The sequence below is a fragment of the Lithobates pipiens genome, unplaced genomic scaffold (assembly GCF_037356315.1).
Source record: "Lithobates pipiens isolate NorthernLeopardFrog02 unplaced genomic scaffold, aLitPip1_a1.2 Scaffold_18, whole genome shotgun sequence".
Classification (NCBI taxonomy): Eukaryota; Metazoa; Chordata; class Amphibia; order Anura; family Ranidae; genus Lithobates; species Lithobates pipiens.
In genome coordinates this window covers 624258051-624274384 of record NW_027507758.1, presented here as the reverse complement: position 1 = coordinate 624274384, position 16334 = coordinate 624258051, and the positions used below count along the sequence as shown (strand labels likewise).

Below are 16334 nucleotides of genomic sequence, written 5' to 3'. Positions count from 1 at the left end.
CGAACCTCCCTCAAACTGAGCCCAGGAATGTTCAACTCATCCCTACTCCCCTCTGTGAGTTCTCTGATGTCTGACAAGGTCTGATTTTTCTGAAAAACATTTCCCACACTCAGGGCAGGAATACGGCTTCTCCCCTGTGTGACATCTCTGATGTCTGGCAAGGTGTGATTTCCGTGTAAAACATTTTCTGCACTGAGGACAGGAATACGGCTTCTCCCCAGTGTGAGATCTCAGATGTATAAAAAGTTTTGATTTCCATGAAAAACATTTCCCACACTCAGAGCAGGAATACGGCTTCTCCTCTGTGTGAGTTGTCTGATGTGAGTAAAGAGAGGACAACTGTGTAAAACATTTCCCGCACTGAGAGCAGGAATACGGCTTCTCTCCCGTGTGAGATCTCTGGTGCATAACAAGTCTTGATTTCCATGAAAAACATTTCCCACACTCAGAGCAGGAGTACGGCTTCTTTCCTCTGTGAATCTTCTGATGCAAGTAAAGATTGGACAGCCCTGAAAAACATTTCCCGCACTCGGGGCAAGAATATGGCTTTTCCCCTGTGTGCAATCTCTGATGTGAAACAAGGTGTGATTTCTGTGTATAACATTTCCCGCACTCAGGACAAGAATACGGCTTCACCCCCGTGTGAGATTTCTGATGTCTCACAAGATTTGATTTGTTTGTAAAACATTTTCTACATTGAGGACACGAATACGGCTTCTCTCCTGTGTGAGATCTGCAATGTATGACGAGCTCTGACTGATGAAGAAAACATTTGCCGCACTCAGAACAGGAATGAAGCTTCTCACCCGTGTGAGATCTCTGATGTACAATGAGACTTAATTCAGAGCTAAAACTTTCCCCACATTCAGGACACGAAAATTTCTCCTCCCCTTGAATTCCGGCACCATCTCTCACAGTACGAGGTTGCTCAGAGTCAGAGGGAGTTGATGGTCTATCCACACAATAAAGTCCTCCATCCATAGCTGAGCTCATTGACTTTTCTCCTACACAATCTCTTGTGATGTCCTCATCTTCCATTTTACAACCTGGAGGTAACGTGAGATGATCCTTCGACGGTTTCCTGATGGCGTGTCCTGGAAAAATATAAAAACATGATCAATACATACAAGAGGGTTAGCTCACTTAAATTAAAATTCCATCTGGATCAGGTAGATTTTAATGAGCAGATGTTCTCTGTGGATGTTCCAACCAGCTGTGATTAAAAGGGCCTTTGTTCCTCCATTCAGATCCCTTCTACATTTACACAACCTTGTCAGAAGAGCAGGAACCAATGGGGAATGGGAGGTGCTCTTCACACAACTACAATCCTAGGCACTGGATCATGTGATCTCTCATGATGAAAATGTCTGAAGTTCAGACTGGTAGAGCCTTTAGCATTGAACAAGTGGCCACAGGCCTAAGCGTCTGATGAACAAAAACTATTCCAGCCCCACTTTTATGTCATTTTCTGTGTTGTATTGCACTACATCAGGTTATCCACATGATGCCAAATCACGTACCTGTGCGTCATTTCACTTCAAGTGGTTGTCTCAGAGTACCGTGGTTGTACCATTATTTAGAGCAGGTGGTTGGCTCTCTTGTAATAACAACCAATGCGGCTAAGCGGCTAAGCAGCCACTTGGCTGTTATTACAAGCAGTGGAAGCGGACATTCCCCCTCCGCCCTCCGTTACTCGCCCGGGCTCCGGCTGGAGGGAGTCCCGAAGAAAGTCAGAATCGGCTTTGATCGGGTGTCGGATGTAGTAACCTGAAAGCGATGTCATTACATCACTTTCGGTTTACTGGGAGTATTAAAGGCGCCAGTTTAAAACTTTTGGCGCTTTGAATGCTTTTAAGTGTAAAGGAGGGATTTGGGGTCTTATAGACCCCAGATCTCTCCATAAAGAGTACCTGTCACGTGCCTATTGCTGTCACAGGGATGTTTACATTCCTTGCGACAATAAAAATGATAAAAATAATTAAAATAATTTAAAGCTACATTGTAAAAAAAAAAAAAAAAAAAAAAAAAAAAAAAAAGAAAAAAAATACTGTAAATGAATATTTATAAAAAAAAATGTTTAAAGTTCCCCCGCCCCCCTCCCATCGAAAGTCGAATGCATGCATCGGTCCTGAACGCATGTAAACCACGATCGTCCCACACATGTTGGGTATAACCGTAAACGTCAGATCATGGGTAGTAATTCTAGCACTAGAAGTCCTCTGTACATCTAAAGTGGTTACCTGTGGCTTTTAACGCGTCGCCTATGGATGGTAAAATTGACATTGTTTGTCGCCGTTGTGCGGGAGTGCACAATTTTAAAGTGTAACATGTTGGGGATCTATAGACCCGGTGTGACATCATCTTTAATATATTACAAAAAATTGGGTTATATGTTTTGCATTAAAAATGTAAAAGGGTATTTGAAAGAAAAAATAAAATCACAAAAACTGCGTTTCAAAATCCGCTGCGCAAATACCGTGTGACATTAAAAAAAACTGCAAAACCCACCATTTTATTCACTAGGGTCTCTGCTAATATATATATAAATTTATTATATTATACATATATTGTTTGGGAGTTATAAGTAATTTTCTAGCAAAAAATACTGATTGAAACGTGTAAACAAAAAATTCCAGAAAAAGCCTGGTCTTCAACTCATTAGTATAGTTTTGTTGTATGCTGACATTTAGTGCCATTTTTGTGCCACTACAACTTGTTTCCTCTATGATTTTGGTTTCTACAAGCTGGAGAATAAGCTTGTTTCTACAGTGTGGGAAGGTGAGCATAGCAGCTCCAGAGGACAAAATTGTTTACCCAATTTATCCAGGCTTTATTCTGACACCAGCAAGAATTGTGGTGCAGATTCTGTTTGGGGCAGACAGAACACACACATCCTGCATTCCTTTCTGCCAGCACAAATCATATGGTTCTTACAGAGATTCTGGCAGGGAGAAAAGAATGCAGGATGTCTGAGTGTTCTGTCCATCCATCCATCATCTTTAACATAAACATTGCTGGTTCACAATACAAGAAGAATGCATTGAAAAATTTAAAAGCACTCTTGTGGCATTCTACTAATTCTGTTTCCCACACTTTAGTAACAAGCAACAACTTGCACATAGTGCACTCCTGATCTCTGCATTGTGTGCACAGCGCACTCCTGATCTCTGCATTGTGTGCACACCGCACTCCTGGTCTCTGCATTGTGTGCACAGCGCACTCCTGGTCTCTGCACTGTGTGCACAGCGCACTCCTGGTCTCTGCACTGTGTGCACAGCGCACTCCTGGTCTCTGCACTGTGTGCACAGCGCACTCCTGGTCTCTGCACTGTGTGCACAGCGCACTCCTGGTCTCTGCACTGTGTGCACAGCGCACTCCTGGTCTCTGCACTGTGTGCACAGCGCACTCCTGGTCTCTGCACTGTGTGCACAGCGCACTCCTGGTCTCTGCACTGTGTGCACAGCGCACTCCTGGTCTCTGCACTGTGTGCACAGCGCACTCCTAGTCTCTGCACTGTATATGTACCGCACTCCTAAACCGTGAATTGTGTACGTAGCGCACTCCTGAACCCCGCATTGTGTGTAGTACACACCAGAACCCTGCACTTTGTATGTAGCACATGCCTGAAAACTGCACTCTGTAAATAGCGCAACCACAAAGTCTGCACTCAATGTCAAGCACTCCTGAACCCTGCACTCTGTATGTAGTGCAAGCCTGAACCCTGCACTCTGTACATAACGCACTCCTGAATTCTGCACTCTGTATGTAGCACAATCCTGAATGCTGCACTCTGTATGTAGCACAATCCTTAACTCTGCACTCTTGGTGTTGCGCACTCCCCTGCACTTTCTATGTAGTGCAAGCCTGAACTCTGCACTCTGTACATACAGTAGCCCACTCCTGAACTCTGTATTCTGTATGTAGTGCAAGCCTGAAACATGCACTGTGCATGTAGCACACTCCTGAACCCTGAACTCTGTAAGTAGCATACTACACACTCCTGAACCACACACTGTGCATAACGTGCAGTTTGGCCAGACCCACCATTTGATGCGGCATGCCCTCCCCCTTAGTGGGGGAGAGGGGGTCATTTTGTATTGTGGTGGATGCGTGGTTGAGATCCTGCATCTATTCTTTGCAGAAAAAAAGCCCTGGCCTCCAATTTATAGGGGCACAGTAACCATCAGTATGCAAGGCCACTGGTTACCAGTATATTATACAGAGGACATACCAAATAAAAAAAAGACAACTACCACACAACCAAAAAAAAAATCTCAAAAGCAGAATGTTTGGAGCTTGTTTTCACATCCAATGCTAGTCAATAAAAAGCAAACAATGCAGCACAACCCTACACTTCATCTATAAAATTTTACAAATGGAGTTATAAGTGCAATGGTAAAACCTATAATGCCATATAATGCAATATAGTAGTAATAGTGTCACCCCCCCCCCCCCCCTGCAAAAATATTTTGAGAAATTGCAGCTTCAATGTGCAAATAATGGTGAAACCCCCTATATACAATAATAATAACAGAGTCTCTGACAGGGAGAAAAGAATGCATGATGTCTAAGTGTTCTGTCCATGCATCTGTCATCTTTAACATAAACATTGCTGGTTCACAATACAAGAAGAATGCATTGAAAAATTAAAAAGGAGATGGTCCTCTTGTGGCATTCTACTAATTCTGTTTCCCACACTTTAGTAACAAGCAAGGGCTTTTGCACTTAGCGCACTCCTGAGCTCTGCATTGTGTGCATAGTGCACTCCTGAGCTCTGCATTGTGTGTATAATAATAACAGATATGCAAATCAACCAGTGTATTAGAACATAGTAGCGATGGCATCACCCTCTCTGCAAAAGGTAATAAATATTGCAGAGCTATAATGTGCAAATAGTGGTAAACTCCCTATAGAATAATAATAATAACAACAACAATAAAATGTACAATTGATGTACATATTTTATATTTTTTATTATGATTATATAATGGGGGTTTCACTACTATTTGCACATTGTAGCTCTGCAATATTTCTTACAGAGAGGGTGACACCATCACTAATGTATTGAAATACATTGGTTGATTTGCACTGGATATAAGTTTATAGGTTTAACCATTACACGTATAAGTCCATTTGTACAATTTTTTTTTTTTTTAATACAAACTTTTATTAAGACAAAAGAAAAAGAAAGGGCATATACAGTAAGTGACTTGGCCAGATTGATCAATAACAGGAGAGTAACATCACAGTATACAAATCAATAGCAGTACAGTGGGTTCATTAATGTTATTACCAGTGTCCTGGTTCATAACAAAAGGTTGTCTGAAAAGTACCTGTAACCCACAATTTCATCATTGTCCGTGGGGGTATGGAAGGCAAGGAAACAAACAGAAGTATAACCCTCACTTCCACGTGCTGGGGTAGAAACTGTACCACTATCATTTGTACAAATTTTAAAGAGGACGTGTGGTGTTGAGCTGCATTTTTTTCGCTTTTTATTGATATAAAGAGGTCCAGACATACTGATCACCATTGTATGGGAGCACACCAACCACCATTGTGCAAATGCACGTTGACAACTAATGTACAGGGGCACTCTGATTATTGACCACCAATGTAAAAGGGCACATTGAGGAACTAATATTGTACATAGTCCTGACCCCCATACTATATACGCTTTATAGTGCTAACCTTTTCACTCTGTATGCTATGTTGCACAATGGATTGGGCTAACTGATTGCAATACTACTGGGGGTTTATTATGTGTATGTGGTTAATTATTGTGCTGTGCTTAGGATTTATTATTGTGTCATGCTGGGGGTTTATTACGGTGTTGTACTGGAGGTTAATTGCTGTGATGTGCTGCAGGTTTATTATCGTGCAGGGTTGGGGGATAATTGATGTGTCATTCAGGGGGCTAATTGTTGTGCAACTCTGGGGGCTAATTGTTGTGCAATTTTGGGGGCTAATTGTTGTGCAATTTTGGGGGCTAATTGTTGTGCAATGCTGGTAGGGGTTAGCTACTGTGCCTTGCTGAGAGTTAAGTATTGAACTATGCCCTGGTTAATTACTGTACTGTGCTAGGGGTTAATTTTGGTGACCTACTGTGTTAATTATTTTGTTGCAGAACTTATCACCAGTTGGTGGGACTTCATTTCTGGCCCAAGCTGGGCTTATTTTAATCCCACAGTCTGTTTAGTTCAACCCTATGTCTTATTTGTCTATACAAAGTCAGAAAAGCGATATGCCCCGTACACACGATCAGACTTTCTGACAACAAAACTGTGGATTTTTGTTTGAAGGGTGTTGGCTCCAACTTGTCTTGCATACACACAGTCACACAAATGTTGGCCAAGAATTACGAACGTAGTGATGTACAAGACGTACGTGATATCTCTATTACGAACTCTAGTTTTACAAGACCGAGCGCTTCCGGCTCATAACTGATTCCGAGCATTTGTTGGCGGAAAATTTGAGAATCTGCTAGCCAACATTTGTTAGCGGAAAGTCTGACAATAAATGTCTGATGGAGCATACACACACGGTCGAACTTACCGCAAACAAGCTCACATCCAACATTTTCAGTCGGAAAATCTGATCGTGTCTACGCGGCATTACACTACAAGCCATAGACCATGAGGAAACACCTATTTGCTCGTCATGCCCCCTCGCTGGCCACCCCAATTTTTGGCCAGGCACGCTTCACACGCCTCATTAGCTCCCCCACTCATAACTCAAGCAACACCAAAGCACGCCCAAGAAAATTTGTCTGGAGTCGTCCCTGGTGAATATTATTGGCTGCTATCACTCATCTCCCACCCTACTCTGGACCAATCACTGTGCAGTAACAGAGCAGAGATAAGAGAAGAATATATTATGGCTCACCTGTCTTGATCTCTGAAGGAGTGTCCTCTTCTTTGAATGTCCTCATCTTTCCAGCCTCCTCCGTATATTGCTGATCATCCCTCACATACGTCTCTTCTTCTTCTTCTTCACCCTCAACTTTTATGATAATCAGATCTTCACCCTAAACCAACAGAATGGCAGAAAATAACATCTGTAAACTAAAAGTATTTATGATGCCAGATAATATAGAAAATATTCCATCACTTTATGTTCCAGACCCTCAACTACACCAACCTGATGATAGTGAGGGATGGTGTGATCTTCCTGTGTGGAATCCCGGGAATACAGAGGATGGGGACATCTCTCTGGTGGGTTCCCATTACTGGATCCATCTGTAGGAAACACACACACTGACTGAATACATTGTTTCTATGTGTTTATCAGATGATGGGGGATCTAGGTGGAGCCTCCGTACTGATCTCTACTTTACAATAAAGTCTCCTCTTACCCGGTGATGTGAGGGGCGGCTGATTGTCCATCATGACGTCCTTGTAGAGATCCTTGTGTCCTTCTAAATACTCCCACTCCTCCATGGAGAAATAGACAGTGACATCCTGACACCTTATAGGAACCTGACACACACAATGATACAGTCACCATCCAGACACATCCCTTGTCTGTTACTGGATAATGTCCCAGAATTCCCGGCACCGCTCACCTCTCCTGTCAGCAGCTCCATCATCTTCTTGGTGACTTCTAGAATCTTTTTCATGTTGTGTCTCTCAGGTTTTAGGGAGTCACATGGAGGCACTGTGATGGTCATATGATCACCTGACTTCAGAAGAGGAAAGCTCTGTATTGAGGAACCAATAGGAATATCAGGTCTGTGTTTTATTAATAGAGATAAGAGTGATGTCATGTGACCTCCCAATCCTCCTCACCTCTCCGGTCAGCAGGTAGATGATCTCCATGGTGAGGTTTAGTATCCTCTCCGTCATGTGACTCCGGTCCTCCTCCATCATAATTGACATGGTCATGTGATCTGTGTAGGTTTTCTGTAGACAGAGAATTATCCAGACTGTATTGGTTGTACAATATTAGGATGGGGATGAATAGAGTTAATGGGCAGGCTACCCTGATGGGAATTGGCATATGTGTAGGGAGCGGTGTCCCTCTAGTGTTTGCATTTGTAAAAAACGTTTGCTTGGTAAATTTTAGAGTTCACTGATTACAAACAGGTGCCTCCTTTCCCTGCTAGCTAGGTCACAAACCCTGATTGAAGGTCTGTAATATCTTAAAATGGGGTTTTACTGAAGTTTTCAGTAAATAAGGATAGAATTGGATGACATAACCTTCCATGCAGCAGCTGCTGCTGCATTTCATCCAGACCAGAAGCAGAGACTATCAGGCAAGTGTTCATGTGTTCTAAGAATTTTACTATTGCAGCTTCTGTTGTTATTATCTCACATGCACGATGGCAGATACTTAGATCTGTGCGCTGTGTTCACCTTGCAGTATATTATTAGGTAAAGCTCTTTATTAATACCCAACCCTTGTGATGGGTCTGTGTCCCCACTGCAAGTGATGGTTGCTTGTTTAGGTCAAGGAGACATAGAAAATATATGTTCACCCTATGCTCCATGCTGAAAGACCAGACCCAATAGCTTCTCCTCCCCCATTTTCCAGTGGTCCAGTGATCCCTACCCTCAATTGTTCGCTATTCGGCGAACGGGCGAACAGGAAATGTTTGAGTCGAACTCATGTTTGACCCGAACATAAAGCTCATCCCTATCAGTAAGCAGCATAAGATACAGCCAGGTTAGGCATACAATGGCCTATAGATGGTTAGAGGTCTGGTTGCATGGCAGATTAGAAACTGTTAGGGGTTGAAAAGAAAAGTAGATAGGCATGCACTGAGGTCCAATGTCACACCACAGACTTTGTCGGTAAGAAGTTTCATCCCAGGCTGGTAGAGTGCCATTCGGGGGATCTCAGAACCACAATTGAACCACAATTGAAATGACACCTATGGTCACTTCCCAGGGGCCTCTGCAACTGGAATTTGCTGCAACTTTCATTCGGAGGTATCTTTGATAAATAACTATATACTGTATATACAACCAGGTCTAGGGCTCATTGGCTGATGTTGTATACACTATATATTACCAAAAGTTTGCCTTTACACGCACAAGAACTTTAATGGCACCTCAGTCTTAGTCCGTAGGGTTCAATGCTGAGTTTGCCCACTCTTTTCAGCTATAACAGCTTCAACTCTTCTGGGAAGGCCGTCCACAAGGATTAGGAGTGTGTCTATGGGAATGTTTGACCATTCTTCCAAGAAGAGCATTTGTGAGTTCAGGCACTGATTTTGGATGAGGAGGCCTGGCTTCCAATCTCCGCCCTAATTCATCCCAAAGGTGTTCTATCGGGTTGAGGTCAGCACTCTCTGCAGGTCAGTCAAGTTCCTCCACCCCAAACTCGCTCATCCATGTCTTTATGGACCTTGCTATGTGCACGGGTCCAAATCATTTGGTGGAGGGGGATTAGGGTTTTGTTTTTTAGGGCTTGGCCCCTTAGTTCTAGTGAAGGAAACTCCTAAGGTATGAGCATACCAAGATATTTTGGACAATTTCATGCTCTCAACTTTGTGGGAACAGTTTGGGGATGGCCCCTTCCTGTTCCAACATGACTGCACACCAGTGCACAAAGCAAGGTCCATGGATGATCGAGTTTGGTGTGCAGGAGCTTGACTGGCCTGCACAGTACTGACCTCAACCCGATAGAACACCTTTGGGATGAATTAGAGTGGAGACAGCGAGCCAGGAATTCTCTCCACCATCAGTGACCTTACAAATGGGCTTCTGGAAGAATGGTCAAACCTTCCCATAGACACACTCCTAAACCTTGTGGACGGCCTTCCCAGAAGAGTTGAAGCTGTTATAGCTGCAAAGGGCGGGCCAACTCAATATTCAACCCTACGGACCAAGACTGGGATGCCATTAAAGTTCATGTGCGTGTAAAGGCAGGCGTCCCAATAAGTTCTAAACAAAAAACAAAATAAATACTGTGTTTGTGCATGGCAATAAAATTCTGAACGTGATAAAAGCTGCAGGCACACCCGTGAGATATTTATCACAGCTAACACATCTTATAAACAATGTGCTGCGCTACACAAAAAGAATGAATGTCTTTTAAAGAGTCCAGGTGCAAAATTAATTCCCACACGAAAGGCAAAAATCAAAAATTCTTCTTTAAAACAAAGGAAACCGTGTAAAACACGATGAACCGAAGAGTCTTCACCTCAAAGGTCAGACCATCACCAAAGGAGTCCGATGTATGCTTACCATATGGTAAGGACCTTCTAATTAGAGATCAAACAGGCTTTTTGGAGTATATCCCCACACAGAATCCACAATCTTCCAACGTTCCGACAAAGACATATAAAGAAGAGAGCGCTGGATAGTGTAAAACCTTAGAGAATGCTGTTTTATCACAATAAAATACCCCTCACATGGAATAAAATGAAATGCGCATATCATAGAAACAATCCTGGCGGTTAACAATGGCGTTCGCCGTCACTTCTGGTATACGCAATGACGTAAGCACGTCGCTCCGCCCTAAACGTTTAGTCACCAAAGGACTTCTTTCGGGGGCCTGATATTACATGTATTGTGTGTAGCCAGGTATTACATTCAGTGATTTTTCGGTTCTATTTGCATGCTTTGTACACGCAACCTGGTGTTTCAGATGGGATGATGTTTTTGAGGAGGTCAAGGCAAAGAACAGAGGACCCATCTTATCCAGCAGCTACTTTTGGATTAGCACTACATGTATTGGATGTTATCACTAATATTTTATCACATACAGTTTGTATTATTTCTATACTAGTGTGTATCTATATAATTATGGTTATTGTTCTATACTGGGTTCAGTAGATTCTCTGCTCAAAGTTACTTTGCTTAGATTATTTCCCCATGAAGACAACCCCATCTGCCCACAGCGGCCCTGTCCTGGGTTCAAGTACTGCCAAATGAAAAACGGAGTTCCACCCAAAATTGGAACTTCCGCTCTGGAAATTGGAAGGTTGTACTCCTTCCCCCTCTGGTGTCACATTTGGCAAGTTTCGAGGGGGAGGAGGGGCAGTCTTTCACAAGTGTCCTGTCCCCACTTCCAGGAGCCTCAGCTGCGGGTATTTGCATCATCGCTGGGGCTCCCTCCTCCTTCCCCGACCACCGGGCCCAGTAGGAGAGAAGAGCGGAGCCTCGCGCATGTGCAGTAGTTTTCCCGGTGTGAAGCAGTAAGGCTACACTGCTGGGTTCCCTTACTCGCAATGGAGGTGATGGAAACAGCTGCAGTGCCGACATCGCTGGACTCCAGGACAGGCAAGTGTCCGATTATTAAAAGTCAGCAGCTGCAGTATGAGCAGCTGCTGGCTTTTAATTTTTTGCAGCGGTGGGTGGACCTCTGCTTTAAGCATCAGGCGACGTGCCTGTACGTGAACCGACTTTCAGCGGTTATACCAGCATGTCCCGGTATTGTTCTTTTAGAGTCTGCAGAGCTCTTTCTTGTATCAGAAATCTTAGTGGCTAAATTGGCCCCCTTCCCAACGCATTCTCGAGTCTCAGCCCATCCCATTCCACTGGAGAACCTGGAATTGCAGCCGGCGGTTGTCCCAGCGGACCATAGAGCTGACCGTAGTAGACCAGATCATCTCTATGGTCTAAGAAACCGGAAATGACGAGTATTTCGCCACTTCTGGTTTCACCAGTTGTAAACAAACCATTAGTGGAATGATCAGATGCTTTTAAGGGCAGAGGAAAAATTTGAGCTCTAATAGACTCCAGATGTCTCAGTAAAGAGGACATGTCACCAGTGCCAGGCCAAGGTCATCTAGTACCCAGGGCAAAGATGCCAAACTGCGCCCCCCTCCCCAAGATGTATGAGGAAAATGTGTCATCAAAATTCACCCTCAAAAAAAATCAAGCACTAATCTGCGCGCTAACCTCCTAAGCGTATATTCCCTTTGCAAGGCATAATTCTCCCCCAAAAAAAACTCCTCCCTCTTCTCAGTGCAAATCCCCCCCCTGCTCCCACACTCCCAGCACAAATCTTTGGCCCCCCACCCCCTTCTTAGCTCATATCCTCTCTCTAAATCTCCCTCCCAGCAAAATTTTTCCCCCACCCAAATCACACACCCTGACAAAAATCCTCTATCCCTCAAATTTCCCCTCTGAGCACAAATCTCCCTTACATCCCCCCCTTTTAGCGCAACCCGCCCCCCCTCAATTTCCCTATGATCAAAATGTCCCCCCCAGCACAAATTCTTCCATCACCCAACATTTTCCTTCCAAGCATAAATGCCCCCAAATCCCCCCCCCAGGACAAATCTCCCAAAATCCCCCTTTCTTACACAAATGGCAGGAGTGGGGAGAGAGTACAGCCCGCACCTTCTCCCGGCTCTCTTCTGCCCTCCAGATTGCTGTGTATTCATAACTTCCCAATTAATATAGGCTATTCACTCACATTTGGTTCAAGTAAAAAATGCTGATTGAATGATCAGTAGTGCACGCAGCTTTCCTCCTCACTGCACGTCTGGTATAGCAGAACACCAGAGGGAACGTCACTGGCTCCTCCCAATGCGTTGCGTCACAGGTCATGTGACTTTCTCAAGGGAAACTTTCTCAAGGTCACAGAGCACATTTAAATAGTTGCAGCTGAGCCAGTTTTTACATACTAATTAGGTTCAGGCTTTAGTAAATCTTTTTTCATTATTTTCTCTAATCTACTATTATTTGTCTAATTTCAGGCTTTCTTTTGGCAGTTGTGACAGGGATATTGAGTTTTCATCACATGGTATATGGCCTACTTTCAGCAGCACAATTGGTGGCCCCAAATTCATTTTCATTTTTTAACAGCTTCCCATATGGAAAAAGTGTTTAAAACCATGTCCCTGCAAATCAAAATTTGCAACTGGCGATGGGCTGTTATGTAAAAGTGATCTGAGTGGCTCTACAGCCCCCTGATCATGTTTACCGTGGCCCCCTGATCATGTTTACCGTGGCCTGTTGCCGTTCCCAGGTTTTCCCATTCACCGGGCAACCTGGGACTGCTACACTCTATTGGGACAGGCTGCAAACAGAAGACAGGGAGGAACATCCATTCCATCTCCTCTGTGATGAATGATCCCAGAAGCAATGTGTTTTACATCACATCCGGTCTCGGTTTTTGTTTACTAGCCATTGTAAGAGAACTGCTCTGGCACACATACCTGCACATGAGCGTGCTCGGCGGACTTCCAAGGCGCTGATGCAGACATGCAACGGACTGCGTGCACGTGCAGGAGTGCGTCCCTAACGCCAATTGGTGCCTGACGACCTATTTAAAAAGAGTGCTCTGACTCACAAACAGCGCTGACTGGTCTTCAGCTGTGTCCTGATCTTCTGATTCCTGTTATACCCTGCCTGATACCTGTTGCTGAACCTGGCTTACCCTGACTCTGCCTCTGGACTCTGATTCATTCCTGATTACCAGTTCCTGATCTTGGTTTCCATTTGACCCTGCTTCTGCTTATGAATGAATGAATGAAATACTTATATAGCGCACAATGCGAACTGAATCGCCTCTAGGCGCTGTGGCGAGCTTTGATCAGCTGCTAAAAGAGGAAGGTCTTGAGTTTTTTCCTAAAAGCCAGGTGATTTTCTTCCAGGCGGATGTTGATTGGTAGAGCATTGCATAGCAGAGGCCCTTGGACAGCGAATCTCCGATCACCCTTGGATTTATACCGGGCTTTGGGCCTTTGTACTTCGCTGCCCGCCTGTTACCGAACCCAGCTATCCTTGAGACCCTGCTCCTTCTCTTCACCTGGCTCAAACACTGCCTGTTGTCCTGCCTCTACCACCGAGCCTACTACTCCATCTGCAAATACTGCAAGCAACACTAAAGGCCCGTACACACGATCTGACTTTTTGACAATAAACATGCAAATTAGCTGTTTTGAGGCAACATCCGACCGTGTGTACGATCCATCAGACAAACTTTTTCGGTTTTCATCTGACTTTTGTTGGCTGTGCGAACGGACAAACTTTTTGACAACATAAGTCTGATGGAACAAAGTCCGATCGTGTGTACACAAAACCATCAGACTTTTGTACAAAGTACAAACACACATGCTCAGAACCAATGCAAAAGATCAGACAACAATACAGAAGTTGACCAAAGGTGGCGCTGGAGTAATTGAACGTCCTCTTTTGAAGTGTCGTCACTACGTTTGTGTTTGTTGCCTAAAAAGTCTGATTGTGTGTATGCAATACAAACTTACGGCCAATGTCCTTTGTACAAAATCCGATTGTGTGTATGGGGCTTTACAGGCACTCATGCTCCTCCTGGCCCTAGCCACCATCTGTTCCACCTTCAGTGGGGCTTGGGCTGGAGATACAAGGGAGGCTGACCTTGTCATATCATACTCCTACCAGGTACGTAACAACTATACAGTAGGCCGTCTTTTTTCAACCATGGTGCCTTCAGGGGTGCCTTGGCAAAATGCCTGGAAATTGTCCAAAAATTGTCAACAAGCCATGTTGCGGTCATTCAGGTGCTTATCTAATAGTTTCTTGAAACTATCAATGCTCCCCGCTGAGACCACCGCCTGTGGAAGGGAATTCCACATCCTTGCCGCTCTTACAGTAATGAACCCTCTACATAGTTTATGGTTACCCCTCTTTTCTTCTAATTTTAATGAGTGGCCACGTGTCTTGTTAAACTCCCTTCCACAAAAAAGTTTTATTCCCTATTATGGGGTCACCAGTACGGTATTTGTATATTGAAATCATATCCCCTCTCAAGCGTCTCTTCTCCAGAGAGAATAAGTTCAGTGTTCATAACCTTTCCTCATAACTAATATCCTCCAGACCCTTTATTAGCTTTGTTTCCCTTCTTTGTACTCTCTCCATTTCCACTACATCCTTCCTGAGGACTGGTGCCCAGAACTGGACAGCACACTCCAGGTGCGGCTGGACCAGAGTCTTGTAGAGCATGAGAATTATCGTTTTATCTCTGGAGTTGATCCCCTTTTTTTAATGCATGCCAATATTCTGTTTGCTTTGTTAGCAGCATTGCATGCCATTGCTGAGCCTATCATCTACTAGGACCCCCGGGTCCTTTTCCATCCTAGATTCCCCCAGAGGTTCTCCCCCCAGTGTATAGATTGCATTCAGATTTTTGCCACCCAAATGCATTATTTTACATTTTTCTACATTGAACCTCATTTGCCATGTAGTTGCCCACCCCATTCATTTGTTCAGATCTTTTTGCAAGGTTTCCACATCCTGCGGAGAAGTTATTGCCCTGCATAGCTTAGTATCGTCCGCAAATACAAAGATTGAACTGTTAACCCCATCCTCCAGGTCATTTATGAACAAATTAAACAGGATTGGTCCCAGGACAGAACCCTGGGGGGCCCCACTACCCACCCCTGACCATTCCAAGTACTCCCCATTTATCACCACCCTCTGAACTCGCCCTTGTAGCCAGTTTTCAATCCATGTACTCACACTATGGTCCATGCAAATGGACCTTACTTTGTACAGTAAACGTTTATGGGAGCGGTGTCAAATGCTTTTGCAAAATCCAGATACACCACCGTCTACGGGCCTTCCTTTATCTAGATGGCAACTCACCTTCTCATAGAAGGTTAATAGATTGGTTTGGCAAGAACGATTCTTCATGAATCTATACTGGTTACTGCTATTGATACCAATTTCCTTACTAAAATCTTGTATATAGTCCATTATCATCCCCTCCAAGAGTTTACATACTATTGATGTTAGGCTAACTGGTCTGTAATTCCCAGGGATGTGGGTGGGGCTTATGAAGTGACACCAAGACATGGGAGCAGATGACACCACATCGATGCTTGGGTGTAGATTTTATGGTAACGTTCAAAACAAGAATATGACTGATTAGTGGAATGGCTCAGTTTGAGGGAAAACAATATGATGAAAAGGCTTACGGGTTGCTGGGTGTATGAGGAGATCTTTTATAATGAGAGGATACCGGAATTGTCCCCAGTAACCGCTGTGTGACGTAATTCATAACATAATTTTCAGTACAACCCAAATCGGAACCTCATCCCTCGTTACAAGAGATGGCTAAAGGTGAAAAGGTCACACATCTCCAAAATGAAGAGAATGTTCTGCCCCTGAATGGGGTTAATTTAGGTCTCCACACTATATATGTGTGTGTATCATCATCTGCTGGAGATAAAAGACATCACAGTGACTATGGAGGAAGAGGACGGACATGACGGGGGGATTACTGGGTGTAAATAGAAAATAAGATCTTATTACCTCCTCTACTGCCACTTCCAGCAATGTCTTCTCTCTACTTCCTCCCGACTCACCTCTCACCTGGAACTTCGTGTCTGAACTTGACGTAATTTCCTGTCTATATGTTACATCACTTCTTGTATGTTTTCCATAGAGATGTCCAGT

At 44.0% G+C, this 16334-nt stretch overlaps 1 protein-coding gene across 1 annotated transcript in view; it reads right to left on the bottom strand.

Annotated features, from left to right (window-relative positions):
* The window catches only part of LOC143986867 (uncharacterized), a 173717-nt gene extending 157463 nt beyond the window's left edge, over window positions 1-16254 (bottom strand). Inside the window, exons 1-7 of the mRNA XM_077485273.1 lie at window positions 16191-16254; window positions 7788-7901; window positions 7565-7699; window positions 7355-7478; window positions 7141-7238; window positions 6886-7027; window positions 46-1094 (exon numbers count right to left, since the gene is read on the bottom strand). Coding sequence (XP_077341399.1) covers window positions 46-1094; window positions 6886-7027; window positions 7141-7238; window positions 7355-7478; window positions 7565-7699; window positions 7788-7883 — 1644 coding nt within the window. The 5' untranslated portion in view covers window positions 7884-7901; window positions 16191-16254. The remainder of the gene's footprint in view (window positions 1-45; window positions 1095-6885; window positions 7028-7140; window positions 7239-7354; window positions 7479-7564; window positions 7700-7787; window positions 7902-16190) is intronic.
* Window positions 16255-16334: the final 80 nt, after the last annotated feature.